Below are 18,321 nucleotides of genomic sequence, written 5' to 3'. Positions count from 1 at the left end.
TTGTTTAAAACCTGCTGTCTGTTAATTTCATTTGGTGACCCCTGGTTTGTGTGTTATTTGAAGGAGTTAAAGAAGACTTCTGTATTCACTTTCTCCACACATTCATAATTTTAGAGACCTCTCTCATATCTTTCCCCCTTAGTCGCCTTTTCTAAGGTGAACAGTCCCAGTCTTTTTGATCTCTCCTCATATGGAAATGGATCCATACCTCTAATCGCCTTTGTTGTCCTTTTTTTTGTATTTTTTCCATTTCTAATGTATCTTTTTTGTGGGGTGACCAGAACTGCACGCAGTATTCAAGGTGTGGGTTTATATAATGGCATTATGATATTTTCTGTCTTATTGTCTAGCCCTTTCCTAATGGTTCCCAATGTTCTATTAGCTTTTTGACTGCCGCTGCACACTGAGCAGATGTGTTCAGAGAACTATCCATGGTGACCCCAAGATCTTTCTTGATTGGTAACAGCTAATTTAGACTCCATCACTTTGTATGTATAGCTGGGATTTTTTTTTCCAATGTGTGTTATTTTGCACTTATCAACATAGAATTTTATCTTCCTTTTTGTCAACCAGTTTTGAGAGATCCCTTTGTAACTCTTTGCAGCCTACCTCGGCCTTAACTATCTTGAGTAATTTTATATTGTCTGCAAACTTCTGCAGCCTCACTTTTACCCCTTTTTCCAGACCTGTATTGAACAGCATAGGTTCCAGTACAGATCCATGGGGACCCTGCTAATTACCGCTCTACATTCTGAAAACTGACCATTTACTCCTATTCTTTGTTTCCTGTCTTTTAACCAGTTACTTGTCCATGAGAGAACCTTCCCTCTTATCCCATGACTGCTTACTTTTTTTAAGAGCCTTTGGTGGGGGACCTTGTCAAAGGCTTTCTGAAAGTCCAAGTGCACTAGAGCACCTTTGTCCACCTCCTCAAAGAATTCTAATAAATTGGTGAGGCATGATTTCCTTGTACAAAAGCCACGTTTGCTCTTCACCAATGTCATGTTTATTTGTGTGTCTGATAATTCTGTTCTTTACTATAATTTCAACCAGTTTGCCTGGAACAGAAGTTATGTTTACTGGCCTGTAATTGCCACAATCGCCTCTGGACCTTTTTTAAAATGTCTGCATTATATTAGCTATCCAGTCATCTGGTACAGAGACTGATTTAAGTGATAGATTACATACCAGAGTTAATAGTTCTGCAATTTCATATCTGAGTTCCTTCCAAACTCTTGGGTGAATACTGTCTGGTCCTGGTGACTTATTACTGTTTAATTTTTCAGTTTGTTCCAAAACATCCTCTGTTGACACCTCAATCTGGGACAGTTCCTCAAATTTGTCACCTAAAAAGAATGGCTTGGGTATGGAATTCTTCCCCATATCCTCTGCAGTGAAGACAGGTGCAAAGCATTAATTTAGCTTCTCCGCAACAGCACTGTCTTCCTTCAGTGCTCTTTTAGTACTTCCATGGTCCAGTGGCCCTACTGGCTGTTTGGCAGGCTTCCTGCTTCTGATATGCTTAAATAAATTTTGCTGTTTGAAGAACTACCACCTAAGGACACACATTCTTGTCTGGCCTTCCTACTTATGCTTTCACACTTGACTTGTCAGAGTTTATCCTCCCTTCTATTTTACTCACTAGGATTTGACTTTAAATTTTTAAGGGATGACTCTCTGCTTCTAAACACCTCTTTTACTTTGGTGTTTAGCTATGGTGGCATTTTTTGGTCCTCTTGGAGTTTTTTTTAATTGGGTATACATTTAGTGTGATCTCTATTATGGTGTTTTTAAATAGTCTCCATGCAGTTTGCAGGCATTTCACCCTTCTGACTGTTCTTTTTAATATCTGTTTAACTGGCTTCCACATTTCTGTGTAGTTTCACTTTGTGAAGTTCTAGGGTACTATGGTGAGTTTCTTTGGCATTTTCCCCCCACAAGGATGTTAAATTTAATTACATTATGGTCACTTTTATTGAGTGATTCAGCTATAGTCACTTCTTGGACCAGATTGTGTGCTCCACTTAGGACTAAATTAAAACTTGCCTCTCCCCTTTTGTGTTCCAGGACAAACTGCCCCAAAAAGCAGTCATTTAATGTGTCTAGAAATTTTATGTCTGCATCCCTTCCTGAAGTGACATGTTCCCAGTCAGTATGGGGATAGTTGAAATCCCCCATTATTATTATTATTAGGTTTTCTGTTTTTTGTAGCCTCTTTAATCTCCCTGAGTATTTCACAGTCATATCACCATCCTGATTAGGGGGTCAGTCATATATCCCTACTGCTAAACTGTTATTGTTCAAACATGGTATGTCTATATAGAGATGCCATGCAACAGTTTGATTCATTTAAGATTTTTACTTTATTTGACTCTGCTTTCTTTCACATGTAGTGCTACTTCCCCACCAGTATGACCTATTTTGTCATTCCTGTATATATTTATACCCGGTATTACCCCATTCCATTGATTATCTTCATTCCACCACGTTTCCATGATGCCTGTTATATCAATATCCTCATTTAATGCCAGACACTTTAGTTCACCATCTTAATATTTAGACTTCTAGCATTGGTATAAAAGCATTTGTACATTTTGTCAGTATGTCATTGTCCGATGGGATGCTGATGAGGGCCAGGATGAGCAGGCAGCAGGAACTATGGAGGATTTCCCAGAAGACCCCAAAGGATGAGGCGCATGTGTTTTTTTTGCACCTTTACTTAGACAAGCTGGTTGAGGAATCCCCTCTTCGCTTCCCTGCCGCTCTGACAAATCTGAGGAGAACCCCGAGGTGTGGCAGGAAGCAGAACCTGAGGCTGGTAAGTTATAGTGGACCCCCACTTCCCTGTCAATATCAACTTGATTGTCATGCACATTGTGTAAAGAGTTGTCACTTTGGATGGGCTATCACCAGCAGGAGAGTGAATTTGTGTAGTGGGGTGGAGGGTGAGAAAACCTGGATTTGTGCTGGAAATGGCCCACCTGATGATCACTTTAGATAAGCTATTACCAGCAGGACAGTGGGGTGGGAGGAGGTATTGTTTCATATTCTCTGTGTATATATAAAGTCTGCTGCAGTTTCCACGGTATGCATCCGATGAAGTGAGCTGTAGCTCATGAAAGCTTATGCTCAAATAAATTGGTTAGTCTCTAAGGTGCCACAAGTACTCCTTTTCTTTTTGCGAATACAGACTAACACGGCTGTTACTCTGAAACCTGTCATTGTTGATTTTATGCCCAATCCTTGCTCTGCTCAACGCAGAAATGTCCCTGAGCAAGACACTGCTATAAATCAATTATTTATATTGATTTCTGATGAGTCACTTGGGGGTTAGGAGTCACTACTATGTGTTTGGCTGATGCTGTGTCTAAAAAACAGATTATTAGAGAAAAATCACTGTGCCCTGTGTGTGTACTTTTCTTGGCGAGCAGTCAGGCAGCAATGATCTTGGGGCTGTGTGAACCGGGGAAAGGGAGCAGGTAGATTTACCACGTTCCTGGTTGAGTACAGGACAATTGTAAAAATTGTAGAAAATCCTTTGGAAGATTACATTGTTTCTCTACTTTTATCACCCAACCCCAATCTTATCGTCCTCTTACAAAACTGAGCCATGTGGAATGGGGAGAAGATTTGAGGTGGAGGGGTGGGCAGTGGAAGGGGAAGGGAATACTTTGAGGAAAAGTTAGTCACAGCAGTCCTTTCTCCCTTGGAAGATTGCAGAATTTTTCCTGTCCTGATCCCTGGTGTCTTGCCTCGCCCCACTCTGAGCCATGCTGCGCAAGCTGTGGGGAATGGAGGTGGGAGAAGGATCCAGACTGGCAGTTGCAGTGGAGGAGTGAGGGCGCTGATCTGAAACTTCAGGGAAGGAAATACAGTTGCAGTATCTTTCTTTTCCTCCATTTCACTGTTGTTAGGCACAGGGGCAGTATTTTCTGGTGATGCCGGGGGTGTGGTTGGTGCTATTTGTTGTTTACATTTCCCTTTTCAAGGAAACTCCATATGTTAGCTGAGAATATAGTCAATTTCCAGTTGAATTGCCTCTTAGTCCTGTAAGTATATTTCACCAAATTTTTGGCATAGCAGAAACACCAGCTAGGTCTTGAGGTTTAGTGGCAGTGTTGCAAATCTTCTTGGCCCACCTTCAGAGCTACTCAAACCCATCCATTCAGCAATATGTAGAGGGTTGACCATTAGCAGAAAAATCTTCTGCATAGATTGCCAGATCTTCCCCACAGGACTGCAAAGCCATCTCTTTTCTATTTTGGTACCTTGAAAACGGTATGTTCTTCAAATGGTCACCAACCTTTAAAGAATAATTTGCATACCGATAACATAGCCCCTGAACAGAACTGCCCCTCCCCCTGCTTTGAGACATTATGACAATTTTAATTTTTTTAAAAACATTAGAACATTTTTCTTACCATTCTTACCTCTGCTCCTTCCTCCTGGTATGCAAGACTTGTGTGAGAACCAAGGGTAGTCTAATAGTTGCATTCATGGAATGATTAAAAGTATCATAAGTGTGGCCTTCTACAGCAAAGTTATTTTATGTGATAGGGATTTCTCAGCTTCTTCCAAAGGAAAAAAAATGCTACCCTTGTCTTTGAATTGGCAGGACCTTCGTCTCCTGAGAGGGAATCCATTCTGTCAGGAGGGCAGGTGCAGCACCCCAGAAACAGCAGAGGCAGACGGAGAAGGACCCTGGAAGAGCTACTCAGAGGGATGGACAGGAGGAACAAGGAGCACTCTGAGTTCCTCAGGGCATGAGAGGATTAGTCTCCCCAGTAGGAAGACACACTGGTGAACTGGTTCATGAGCAGAAGGCAAGCCATAGGGAAAGGGAGCATTCCCTGTTGGAGAGGCTTATAGAACTGGTAGTCGACTGAGTTCGGGGTCTGCTTGCTGCCATTGCCTCTGCACAACCGCTTCTACCTCCTTCTCCAGCTGCTGCCCGGGGTACAGCTGAGCCAGAGGACCTAACCACCAAGTGACTAGAAGGAGACCATGGAGCCTGCAAGATTCCTGGGACAAACGCCCTCCACTGTTACCCAAAACCCTTTTGCCGGGGGACACCCTTGAGCATCCAGGAGGGGAAAGATGAGCTTGCAGGAGTCCTTGAATGCCACCAAGTGTTATCGTTTCCTTGACTGATGTCCTAAGTGTGATGAACATAAGATATTTTTAGGTTTTGGATTGGGCCCCACAATTCACAGCACATGAATTGCAATGGTGTAACCATCTACTGCTATTATACTATAAACACTTTTCTGTCTGCATCCCCCTCTTCCTCTGTTCAGAAATATCTGAAGTCACAAGGATATATGCACATGATGGGGAAGTGCAGTTGGTGCTCTGTGCATAGAGAAATTATTAGTTCTCGGGGCAGCAGAACACGCAACCTAAGTGTTCTGGGGCTGGAGGTTTGGTGCAAGTTCCTAACATGGCTCTATAAAGGTCTGTTTAATCATTCAGAAGTTCCTCATTCTAAAGCCACTGCTGGTCATCCCAGGTTTCCAAATGATGTGATCCTACAACACTTATTTGTTCTCCTGCACCAGAAGTGACAGTCCACTCCAGGATATACTGTGGCAATACTGGCATTCACCATATCTATACTATATGAGCTAAATTACTTGTCATTTAGCAGCAAGGTCAGCAGTCTTTGATATGTCAAATTTCTGCCCAAATTCCACCTATCATCTTGCCAAACACCTACTCCACTGCATAACTGTTTATCCCGCAATAAGGAGCGGGAGCAGAAGCACATCATCATACCATTGCTCTGTCTTCCATCCACCTTGGCAGGGAATAACAGTGAGGGAAGATGTAATGAGGAACTGCAATTGACAGATTTGTGAAGGTGGGGGACAGTACCTGGAACACAGAACAAAGCAGTTTCTAGAGTGTCTCCCTGTCTGCACTGTGCCCTGGGATACCACCCCTGTAATGGTAACACTAATGTTGTGTAACAGTGGCAGTGTGGATGTGAGTAAACGCACGTAGCTAGCATTATATTTGTGTCCAGCACAGCATATGTGAACACTTGGCATAAGTATGGAGAGCATGCATGAGTATGTACATGTCTAGTGATTGAGTATGCATGCCAATGTAGACAGAACTGAAAATGCTTAAGAGAAAAATGCTTTGAGGATTTATTTTTCACTTCTCCTTCAAGAGCTTAGAAAATTCCAGATCTATGTTAATCATTCTAGAAGTCATACAACAAAAAAAATAAGACATTACACTGTTTCCTAAGGGAAAAACAGTCAACAAACAACCTAATACTTCAGGAAAAAAAAAGGCTATATAAAGGGATCCTGGAAACAGTTTCTACCTCTGTTGGAAATTATTTTCCTATTAGTTTTATTAACATTTATCATGACTTAGTTTCCTTACATGCACTGCTTTATTAATTCAAAGGCCATTTGGTGTTGATTACATCCAATGAACAAACATTAAGTCCACATACATGTCTGTATTTCAAAATGGTGGCTGCACCCGGCAGTTGGATTTTGTTTCATGCTAAAGCCCTGACCATAGACTGTTTGTTTACTAGCCCATGCCATAGAGGGCATGTACCATCAACCTGTTTTTTTCCCCCCTCCCTGCATCTATCGTGCTCAGAATGGCAGCATGGCACAGCCACAACCTCTACCCCACCTGCCCTCTACTCTGTTCCCACAGCATATTCAAATAAAGAAAAATTCAGGTATGTGAAATTCAATAGTTTGAGATGAAGTTACAGGAGGAAAAAATGGTTCGTATTCTCAGTTTATATAAGGTAGACATTGGTGCTGCATGCCCTTAAAGGTATTAAGACTACAGCTTCCTGCTGAAATATATATATGCCCTGTAACACACATTTGTACAGGAAAATAAATTTACCTTAGGAATGGTATATCTGTACAACTCTGACTGGCTTTTCACAGGGTTTGAGAAAGACAAACAGTTAAGGCTTCAAACAATCAATACAAAACCTGGCGTATTTTTCTCTGTGTGTTGGCTACTACTTATCACCCTATTAATCTCTGTGTGCTTACATATTGATTATTTAATAATTTGTTCTAGTACCTTTCCAGGTATTGCAGTTAGGCTGACTGGTCTATAATTCCCTGGATCCTCCTTGTTCCCCTTTTTCAAGTTAGGTACTATGTTTTCCCCTCTGGGATCTATGGCACCTGCAGTGGCCAGACCTGCAAGGATGGGACCTTTATGAATGGCTGAGTGGCTGGCTAACTTGAAGGGGAAGAAACAGAAAACTGCGGATGAAATGTTTCCAGAACTCCCAAATTGAAATCAGCAGCAAGCTGGAGGTCTGAGAGGAAAAGATAGGGAGATATCAGAGAAAGTTTTGCAGTGGCCAGAGACAGAGTTGCCATGGCAAAAGACAGGGTAGAGAAGGATATACATGCGGCAGCAGCTCTTGGAGGCAATCCAGAATCAGAATGCCCAGCTGCATTGCATGCTTGTAGAAGTCACACAGACAATCGAGTGTCCTCAACCAGGACCCAGCCATGTTCTGCAATCCCTGGACAATACAGGGTACTGGGAACACAGGCATATATTCCCCACAGCCCCTAAACAGCCGTTCTCCCAGATACCATTCCCCACTCCAGCTGAAACTTGAGGCATTGAGAACAGTTTTATCTGGGAACCCAGCTCTTTTAGGCATGATACTTAGAGCCCCAACACATGACCCCGAAAAAGCAGAACAAGAAGAGGCGGAGGCAAGACGTGTGCTTGCCTGTGAACTGGAACATACCCATTCTTGTGTTTTCCCCTCCACCGCACAATGTCACTTTAAAGCAGTATTTCATTGTTTTAATTAAAGGTTCATTTCTGTTTGTTACACAATAAATTGTTTAATAGTAAAAAACTTTAAAAATTCATTTAAAATGATTTGGTAATGCATAGTACACAGAAAAACTGTACCTTTTCCATAAGCCATAGGTTTTTATAAAAATATAAAACACAGATGCAAGATGAAATAAGAAACGCCACCCAAGTACTTATTTGGTATTTGCAATCCAGTCAAGCCAAGCCATGCCATGCCACAGTATTCTTATTAGCTATATTCAAGGCCACACATTGAAGGTGCTGCAATGTTCATAATTCATTCCCCACTCCCACCTGGATAACAGCTGCACTCACAGCTGCACATCTTCAGGCCTGAGACTAAAAGTAAAAGCAGTAAGCATCCCTGACAGTACTGCAGGGCTAGTGCAGCACAGATCTCAAAAAAGTTTGCCTTCGCCATTTTGAAATTCTTTTGCCACTGCTGGTCATCCCAGTTTTGCAGAATGATCCTTTCCCACTAATCAGCGCTGGTTTCCTGAGCCCAGAAATGGCAATGCACAATGTGATGCTGCTCCAGGAATAGTTCTGTAGTAGCAGTTGCTCGATGTCCTCCTCCTCCTCCTTCCTCTGCTACTGGCTACATTATCTGCTTGGTGGTACAGAGTGCAAAGTCCAAAACTGAGGCCACCTGGCTTCAGGAACTCAAGAAGCCCAGATAGCTTCTGCGTATTCGTGGCTGCTAGCACAATGGCGAAGATCATTGTTGGGTCCACCTTGGCCGACAGGAATTCAGAAATGGTGCTAGCCCACCCAGAAAGAGGAAGCATGGGACAGAGAGACTGGAATCATAGAAATTTTTAATTTTGACCCTAAGTCCCAGAATTCCACTGGCTTCCCCTGCACATCCCATAATGTGCAGCAAAAAACCTCTAATGCACACAGCACAATTGTGAAGCAAAGGACCATGGGATCCCCTCCCAGAAAGCCAAGTATTTAGGACACACCAAGCCCCCGACATCTGAACGTAATAATGCAAATTGAAGGAAGGCACAGTCGTCCCATGTGCATACTACTAGTATGGTCTACCAATATGTGTCAACTCAATGTGAACTAAGGCTTTAGTTACTGTTCCAGGACTATATTGTATATGTGTGTGTGTGTGTGTGTGTGCGCGAGCCCGCCCAAAAAATGAAATTTGATCGTGCTCATTGGAACCTAGGCAACCATCAACTTCTAGTTCAGTGATCAATTTATTTTTATCTGTCAGAATATCCAATATAGAAATACCCTGAGTTGGTTGGAATGCTTTTTTCTGCTACAGGGCTAATTATATTAGCAGGCTGCAGCCTGCTCGTCCTTTGCGTGGTCAAGGGGAGTGCAAACTGGTAGGTACTCTCTTGCCTTACGTGGCACCCCCAGACCTGGGGAGATGGGATGATGGGGCTGTGTGTGCGTCCAGGGGCAAGAGTGGGGGAACCTGGTTTATTATGGGATTTCCTAATACACTACGTTTGCTGCTGCTGCTGTTTTGTCAGCAACACAAGCCCAGCTCTTCAGAGTGTTCAGATTCATTTATACTAGGCATGCGTCCAAAGGTACAAATGGAAATACTGAAATGAGGAACAGCCTTGTACAGACATGGGTAGAAGACTGTGTGTATATCTATTTTTGTTCAGAAGCTGATCTGGTACTTATTTGTTTAGTACCAAAAATGTGCTCAGTATTGCAGAGGAAAAACCAAAGATAACCCTAAGAGATTACTCTCCACAGGGCAAATGGAAAAGATGAAGTGCCCTATGAGGGTAGTGGCTTGGTGTGTTAGGCTTCCAGTTCCACCAAAGCTTCAATTTACTTAAGGTACTTGTCTGGCCATACAATGAGCACCTTACAGTCTTTAATGTATTTTTCCACGAGGCACCCCTGAGAAATATGAAGTGTGGTTATTCCTGTTTTTCAGATGGCAACTGAGGCATGGAGAGACTAAGTGACTTATAAGATCACACAGGAACTCTGTGGCAGAGTAGGGAATTGAACCAAGATCTTCTAAGTCCCTGGCTAGTGTCCTAACCACTGGACCTCCCTTCCTCTTTGAGCATAACATTACAAATATGACACTAACAATAATGGATTAGGCACCACTGCTGAACGTACCTGTCATAATGACAAGATCAAGGAAGTAGAATGGTTGAAGTGATGTTTATAAAGGGAACCCTGCCTTGCTCTGTACTTTTAGAAGGCTACTGTGGAAAGAGATGGACAAGACACTGCAAAGCCATATCATTCAATGATCAAAAATGTGTACTCAGTGAGTTGGGTGCAAGCTCAAATGAAGCACCGGTCCACTTTGCCTCTTGGAGTGCCACATATTTTGCAGCACAGAATACTTTTTTGGTGTCTATGAAATAGCTGCATATGACGGAGTTTCTTTGTTTTCCCTGAAAACTCTAAGAAAAGCATTCAGGTTTGGAAATGTCAAAGCGAAGGTTGCCTGCATGATCTAAAATATGTCCCAGTAATTAGACTTTGCTATAAAGCATGACCACAACGAAGCACAGTTATGGTTTAGAATGAGAAAAAAATTAAATTAAAACACTTCCTAACTTTTAGTGCTTCGCTTTGCAGCCTTAATTTTTTTATTCCAGGAATATATACTCTTTAACAGCTCTTAAAGAACTAATAGAACATGATTAGACTAAATGTTCACTATAGCCTGATTTTGACAATTGAAAGGTTTTCTTGTGAGTTTTTGTGACCAAACACATTGTGAGGAATATAATTTATTCTCCACTTTGGTGATTTTAATAGGATGCCCTCTTCCCCCGTTTCTGAATTCTGAGGATGGATTCTGCTTTTTTAAAATACCAAAAATTAACATGTTTTCCGAAAGTGGTGTGTCTAAGAGAGTAAAACTGAATGTTACAAAAAATAACAGTTAATTTCTTTCTTTACTTTTAGTTCATCTTGTTGATATCTGGAATATGATTGAAGCCTTCCGAGACAATGGCCTTAATACATTGGATCACAACACAGAGATCAGTGTTTCTCGACTGGAAACAATCATTTCATCCATCTACTACCAGCTAAATAAACGCCTTCCTTCGACTCACCAGATCAGTGTGGAGCAATCCATCAGCCTTCTCCTCAACTTTATGATAGCAGCATATGACAGGTTAGTAACTCTTCCAGGTGCATTCCTTTTTTTCAAACTAGTTCATTTATTTGGGCACACTCTGCTTAAGGGCTGCACCTAAATTTTATAAAGTGGAGCAGATTGCACATCTGTAATGTAGTGGTATCTGCGGAAATTTATACATCATGGCAAGCAATGATCAATCTTTAAAATTTTGTTCTTGAGCAAGATGAATCACTGCCTGCTGGGACCTGTATGTCTCTACAGGCCACATATTAGAATTAAAGATAAAGGGCAACAATGTTGTACATGAGGGCTCTTAGCTGGCCACATTTGGTTCCTGGGACATATTGTAGCCAAGCCTTTTTGTGAAATGCTAATTAAAATAGAAAATAACATTAACCTAATGGTACCATGATTTTGCTGTAAAATCGCATAATAGGAGAGTCTCAAATTTATGTACATGCAGTTTCCTGATTAAATCTGGTGCATAAAACCATGTTAATATAACACATGTTTTGATACTAAGTCTTGATCCCACCTAGAGTTTGCCAAGGAAGGGGCTAACACCTCATCTTCTGACTGATAGAAGGACTACAGTTGTCTCTTCAGAGTGCAGCATTTTCTTTTGGTTTGGTTTGGACCCTTAAACATATGTCCACATCCCTTCCTAGCAGTCTTGTTGCAACAGGGGTGGATCATGTTCATTAGACTTGTTATCCTTCTTTTTAGGCAGAAGGTTTTCTCTGTGGGATCTCTGAATGACAGCTGCAGAGTTCCAACTGTTAATTAGCAGCTCCACGTTTTTTCAGAATGTCATCTATAGCCTTTCATATTGTTTGTCCCCCTAGCTATTCCTTCCTTTCCCATCCTTCCTTTTTTGCTCTTGCCCTCTCCCATAACACTGCCCATCTCATCCATTATGACCAAGGAGCAGAGTTGGAACATAATGTATTCAGAAAGTTACAGCACTACTGTAAAAGTGAAACATCTCTCACAACCCCACACCACCCACAGTGCAATGGACAAGTAGAAAGGCTGAACTGACCTCTGCTGGCTATGTTGAAAACCTTGCCAGAAAAATAAAAGTCCCACTGTAAGAACTCCTTTAAGAAGGCAATCTATGCCTATAACTGTACGTGAAATGAGGCTACACCCTTGTATTTATTATATAGAAGATGACCACATTTGCCCATTGACCTCACATTTGATCTATCTATAAACTCTGACCTGGGGACTTTAAAGATTACATTGAGAGGTGGAGACAACATTTCAGAAGCTTGACAGAAGCTTATAAAATGGCATCATAATGTTCTAAAAAAAGTCTGCTGCTCATGTTAAGAATCACTATGATCAGAAAGTACAATGTGCTGCCCTGTTGCCAGGTGACAGAATACTTGTCCTGAATCTTTCAGAGAGATGGGGACCAGGCAAATTAAGATCCTGCTGGGAAAGTAATATTCATGTAGTATTTCAAAGGAAAAGGGATAGTCCAATCTATGAAGTAAAAGCAGAAGATGGAGAAGGACATGGTAGAATTCTCCAAAATCTTTTTCTTCCTTGTGACTTCTTACCATTGGAGATTACACTACCCTCTAAACCACCACAATAGACGACCCAGAGAACTAGGCAAACTAGTGCAATAAGAGATCAAAATGGGGACTGGAACTTGGACTCCAGTAATTCTGATACGGAGAGTGAAGATGAACAACATTACATAATGGTACCAGATTTTGCCCACGGCACAGATACTCTGAATCCAGAAGCAGAAACATTTACTCTATGATTGGGAAATAAGGATGATGTTAATCCTGTAAACTTGGAAACTGCTGATCAAACTGATGTAATATTTGCACCAAGCACTGAAAGACATGAATGCCAGATTATGCCAAGGAACCTGAAACCAGTAATGCACAAGAGGGCAGATCACCAGAACAATCCACTGACATTCAAGGTCGTCTGACTAGAGGGATAAGAGGCCCTCAGACACTGACATATGAAAGTTTAGGGACACCTACTTGTCAGTATCTAAATCCAACAGTTGGACTGGTGAATACACCACCGGTTGTCTTCATGTTTGTCACATGCCCTACCAAGTGCCTATTCCTGTACCTTATCCTGTTTTCTATACAAGACTGATGTAATATTGATAAAAGAAGTGATATTGACCTAAGGTATGGATATTGCTCTATATCAAGTGTCTTATAGTACTGGATAGTTTGTAATTATGTTAATTTAATACATTTTCTGAATAGCTTGACATATGCACTGTCACTTGGAGCTATATGGTTAAACCACTGATCACATAGAAAATATTATTTCATAAGTAGTTAAGATTTTGTCATGGTATTTTTTAGTAAAAGTCACAGACAGGTCATGGGCAGTAAACAAAAATTCACAGAGGCCTGTAACCTGTTCCTGACTTTTATTAAAAATAACAGGGACAGTGAAGTGGGGACTAACCGCTACTCCAGGCCCACAGCTGCTTCTGTGGCGGGGACTGACCACTGCTGCTCCAGCCCCTGCCCACTGCTTCAGTCCCCGGGGGGGAGGGGCTGCTCCAGCCCCGTCCCCAGTCGCTCCTCCAGCCCCACCGCTCTGACCAGGGCTGAAGCCAAAGAAGTCACAGAATCCGTGAACTCTGTGACAAAATTGTATCCTTATTCATAAGGTATGAATATCTTTGGGGATTTAGGGTGTTCAGAACTGATTATTTAGTTGGATAGTGGAACTAAAATTGCTGCAGAATCTTTCTGCTTTGTGAAATAAACTGAAGAGCGATGCAGAAACTTTCACCATTAGTACAGAACTCATGACACAGGAGAGGCCCAAACTGTCAATTGGGAATAACAGTTGTGAGCTTGTGGAATGCGTGGATTACTGCTATTAAGTCAAATGGATGGATTATATGTTTTGTTTTTTTAATGGAAGTGTTGGAATGATATTACATTTACGAGGGAGGGCTATAGCACTCATACGGGAATGTCAGGGTTAGACATTGTGGTCCCAGTGTGAGTCTGTGGCCAAAAGAGCTAATAAAATTGTGGGGTTAATAAACAGGAATCTTGAGTAGGAGTAGAGAAGAGGTTATTTTACCTCTATATTTTGCACTGGCGAAATCACTGCTAGAATGCTGTATCCAGTTCTGCTGCCCACAATTCAAGGGTGTTGATAAATTGGAGAGGGTTCAGAAAAGAGCCTCAAGAATGATTAAAGGGTTAGAAAACATGCCTCATAGAGAAGCAGGAGGGGGTAGCGATCCAAGGGCTTGATGAGTCTCAGCAGTCTCTCCGTCACATCGTGAATCCTAGCTCCTGGCAAGCAGCAGACTTCTCGGTTTTCCCGGTCGGGGCAGCAGATAGATGACTCAGTCCCCCTGATGAGAGAGTTCCCCGACCACCACCACCCGCCTCCTTCTCTTGGGAGTGGTGGTCGTGGAACCCCCAACTCTAGGACAGTGCATCTCATGCCTTCCAATTGGCGGCATTCCTTTTAGCTTGACAAAGAGAAAGTTAAGGGGTGATTTAATTGCAGTCTATCGGTATCTGTATGGGGAACAAATAATGGGCTCTTCAATCTAGCATAGGCATAGCAGTATCCAATGGCTGGAAGTTGAAGCTAGACAAATTCGGACTGGAAATAAAGCGTAAATTCTTGACCAGTGAGTGCAATTAACCATTGGGACATTTTACCAAGGGCCATGGTGGATTCTCCATCACTGACAATTTTTAAAAGAAGATTAGATGTTTTTCTAAGAATTTGGTCTAGGAATTATTTTGGGGAAGTTCTGTGGCCTGTGCTATACTGGAGGCCAGACCAGATGATCACAGTTTTCCCTTCTGGCCTTGGAATCTGTGAGTTTACCTGTGTCTTGTCCCTTTAAGGATTGAAGGTCTGCTGAAAGGGGCAAAGGGAACAGCTCTGGTTGCAGCAGCAGAGTTGTGTGTGTTCTGAAAGGAATGAGCAGCAATGGGGCTTGTGCAACCAGGGGTGTCTTATTTGTTTGGTTTTTGGTTGGTTTGTTTTATTTATTTCTAAATTCAATAAAACTCCAGTTTCAAAACTCTTCCTGGTGTCCGAGTGAAACACAAGTGGCCCTAAGCCAATCTGAACAGCCTGCTTTTGAAGTAAACCAGTAAACCCCAACATTTTATCAGGGGACTCATTCCCTTAGCCAGTTTTTCAATTTCCAAGGTCAAAGAATTTCTTAAAGCCCAACCATAATGGAGCTAAGCATGTGAAAGATTCCTATGACAGCATATCTAGCACTTCCTCATGTTCCCACTAATGGGATCTCAAGAGCCTGTGTCAGTGTTTTGGACCCTTCTAGAAAGCTGTGTGATACCTTATGGCACTGAACGATCAGAGCTCAAGGCTATTTAACGGATGTGGGAGCCCCAACCCTCCTCACTTCCTTCTGGCTGCTTAGGACTGAGGATATAAGGAACCTCAGAACTGTGTCCATGTCTGACCAAGCCAGACAACTAAGACACTTTTTCTCTTGTACATAGCTTGGTGTTTTAACTTTCTTAGATAATTTCCTAGCTATAAATAGTTCAGAGCAATTTTTCCCCTTTCTGAGTGTGCACCTCTGTTCTGGGATTGATGCCAACCCTTGAGGATCCAAAGAAGATATTTAAATGGTGCAGCTCCTGTCTCAGGATCCTTCTCAAGTTGAATGCTGTCTCCTGATGTGTGTTCTGCCTGGCAGTGGTGGACCATTCTGCCCCTGTGGTCAGATCTGATGTCTGCTTGGCTGCCTTTACTTCCTGATCCAGCAGAGATCATCAGTTAACATTCCAGGCTGGGGCTTTGTGCCATGCCTGGCTCCAAGACATACTACTTCACAGTTGCATGAGTTGACTTTGACACCACCTGTTAAGGTGGGATCCGAGAAGGCTCTGCATCCTGATAGTGCGGAAAGAGCAGATCTTTGGTCTTATTCTTTTTGTTGAGACATCCCTGGCATCAAAGATTGCCTGGGGCTGCTATTTTGCCTGTCTCTTGTCAGTGCAAAAGCACTCCTCAGATTAGAAGCTGTCCAAGGTTCAAGATTCCAGTGCCAGCACTTCATCCTCAATGCCAGCCAAGACCTCTAGACATAGTGCCAGGACAATTACCCCATGCTCCCAGACACCAGTTCTGATGTTATGGTGTCAAGAACAAATCACAAAAAGCTCCTTCCGAGACCATTCATATCTTGCCTGCCCGTGTTGAGTCCCCCAGACCCACAGGCCTTCCCCATTTCAGTGCTTCCTGTGCTGTTTAAAGCACAAAGAGAAGAGAGGGCTATTCAAAAAGCTTCTCGGAAAGCACCACCAAAAGAAGCGTCACCAATCCCAGGACTGCATGGTGTCTGTTCCAGTTTACCCCGACGGTACTGTATTTTGACTTTCCAGTACCTTCTCCCTGACACCCTACTACAGTGTCCATTGAACTTAGGAGGCTCAGAGGAGGGGCTGGTTCTTCTTTAGGTGTCCTCTGCACATTCCCACTAATGGATGTGTGATGGATTCCCCCAGGAACTGGGGTACCACTAAGCCCTCTGACCTACCAGCCTGGGCTCCCTCTCACACTGTGCTGCTGTGACAAGCTGCAAAGCCTTCCAAGCTTGCACTTTCACCAGCATTCACACAGGTAGGGACACACCCAGCTGCAGTTACATGTAGGCGCTCTAACCACCAGCTTCCCAGCCTAGGACCCCAGAGCAATACCGTCCTGCCCTGGTCAAATCTGGCCAGTGTATGTGTTTAATACCCGGTCCACCTCTCCCTCAAAGTGAAGAGGACCATGCACACTTGTGGTAACCAAGCAGAGATTTTCTGCAGGCACCTTAGTCAAACATACACTGGTTTGGATTAAAACATAAAATAAGTTTATTGACTACAAAAAGATAGATTTAAGTTATTATAAGTGATAGCAAACAGATCAAAGCAGATTACCTAGTAACTAAACAAAAATGCAAACTGAGCTTAACGTACTAGATAGATAGGTTATGAATTAGCAAATTCTCACCCTGAGTGATAAACAGGATGGCAGATTCTTAAGCTGCCTTTGCTTTGCAGCTTGGGTTTCCCAGGTTTTCATGCACAGGCTAGAAATCCCTTTAGTCTGGGAGCATCACTTCCCCCCGTTCAGTCTTTGTTCCTGTGGTATTTCTAGGTGTGTTATCCTACAGGTGTGTTGCCTACTTTATGACTCCTGGATAACACCTGTAGCTAGCAGTGCCTACTTTAAAAGCTGTAGGATAAAGGTTGTTTGAGGCGCAAGTGTTCTCTTCCATCCTCCCCGTGGAAGGAAAAGGCCTGGGGAGAGACCGTCGAATCATGGAAGTCAACGAATGGCTATGCAGGTGGTGTTGGAGAGAAGGCTTTGGACTCTTTGACCGTGGGATGGTGTTCCAAGAAGGAGGAGTGCTAGGCAGAGATGGGCTCCACCTAACGAAGAGAGGGAAGAGCATCTTCGCAAGCAGGCTGGCTAACCTAGTGAGGAGGGCCTTAAACTAGCTTAGTTTGCACTGCTATCTAGGGTTCCACTATTCAGGCTGCAAAGGTAACAGCATCATGTGACACCCTGGCACCTTGTTATTCACCACTGTCATATAATTAGGATAAGTTTTACACACAGTATGCCTTGTGAGGTATCATTCCAAAAGTCTTGATCTGCTCGACAGTAATATCTCGTTGGATTGTATGTGCTATTATCATATGTGAAGTTATGAAGTTGGGCTCTGCAGGTGTTACTGAAACGTGTTGTGAGGTTGAAAACAGCCACAAGCAGCCTTTCAGGTACAACCGTAAAAAGGCCAAACAATGTTAATGGCTCATTGAGGAAATGCACACAAGCACCAGGATTACCCCAGGAACTGTGTACAGAGAAAGCACTAGACAATGGGAACTATTTGACCGAGGTCACAGCAAAAGAGCTTTCCAGCAAGTGGGAAGAAGATATAAAAGGGCACTGTAGGCCTCCTTGGGGAGAGGTCCTTTGTGATCCGATGTGGACTTTCTGTGGAGAACCTGTTCATAGGCACACACAAAGATCATCTCCCCTTGCAATTATCCTTCTTCTCCCAAGTGTTCAGTGGGTACACTCCCTACAGTAATGCCACCAACTCCAGTCAGAAATCCTGCTACCATCAACATCTCTGGCTAACATCTCTCACGTGCACTCTGAGCACAGAGATTAGGTCACAGCTCCACAGGATGATCCTGGGACACAGACATAATCTCCCCAGGTAACATGGTCTGTTGATCTCTTGCCAGAGTTGACTTCAAAACAGTTCCACAATGTGGTGGCTGGAGCCCTACTGCTGCGGCTCACATTTGTCCCAGCAGTAAAGCGAAGGCATCTTCAACATCCTACAGTCCAGAGAAAAAAGGAAAGTAATGCCC

General features: G+C 42.8%; 1 protein-coding gene across 3 annotated transcripts in view; it reads left to right on the top strand.

The window, feature by feature from the left end:
• DTNB (dystrobrevin beta) overlaps window positions 1–18,321 on the top strand; it is a 397,289-nt gene that overhangs the window by 43,671 nt on the left and 335,297 nt on the right. For all 3 annotated transcript variants that reach the window (XM_084624543.1, XM_084624545.1, XM_084624544.1), the window contains exon 4: window positions 10,753–10,966. In XM_084624543.1, coding sequence (XP_084480669.1) covers window positions 10,753–10,966 — 214 coding nt within the window. The remainder of the gene's footprint in view (window positions 1–10,752; window positions 10,967–18,321) is intronic.

The sequence above is a fragment of the Lepidochelys olivacea genome (assembly GCF_965140295.1).
Source record: "Lepidochelys olivacea isolate rLepOli2 genome assembly, chromosome: 3".
Lineage (NCBI taxonomy): Eukaryota > Metazoa > Chordata > Testudines > Cheloniidae > Lepidochelys > Lepidochelys olivacea.
Note: the sequence above shows the minus strand (reverse complement) of the source record. Positions and strands in the feature narration are given on the sequence as shown.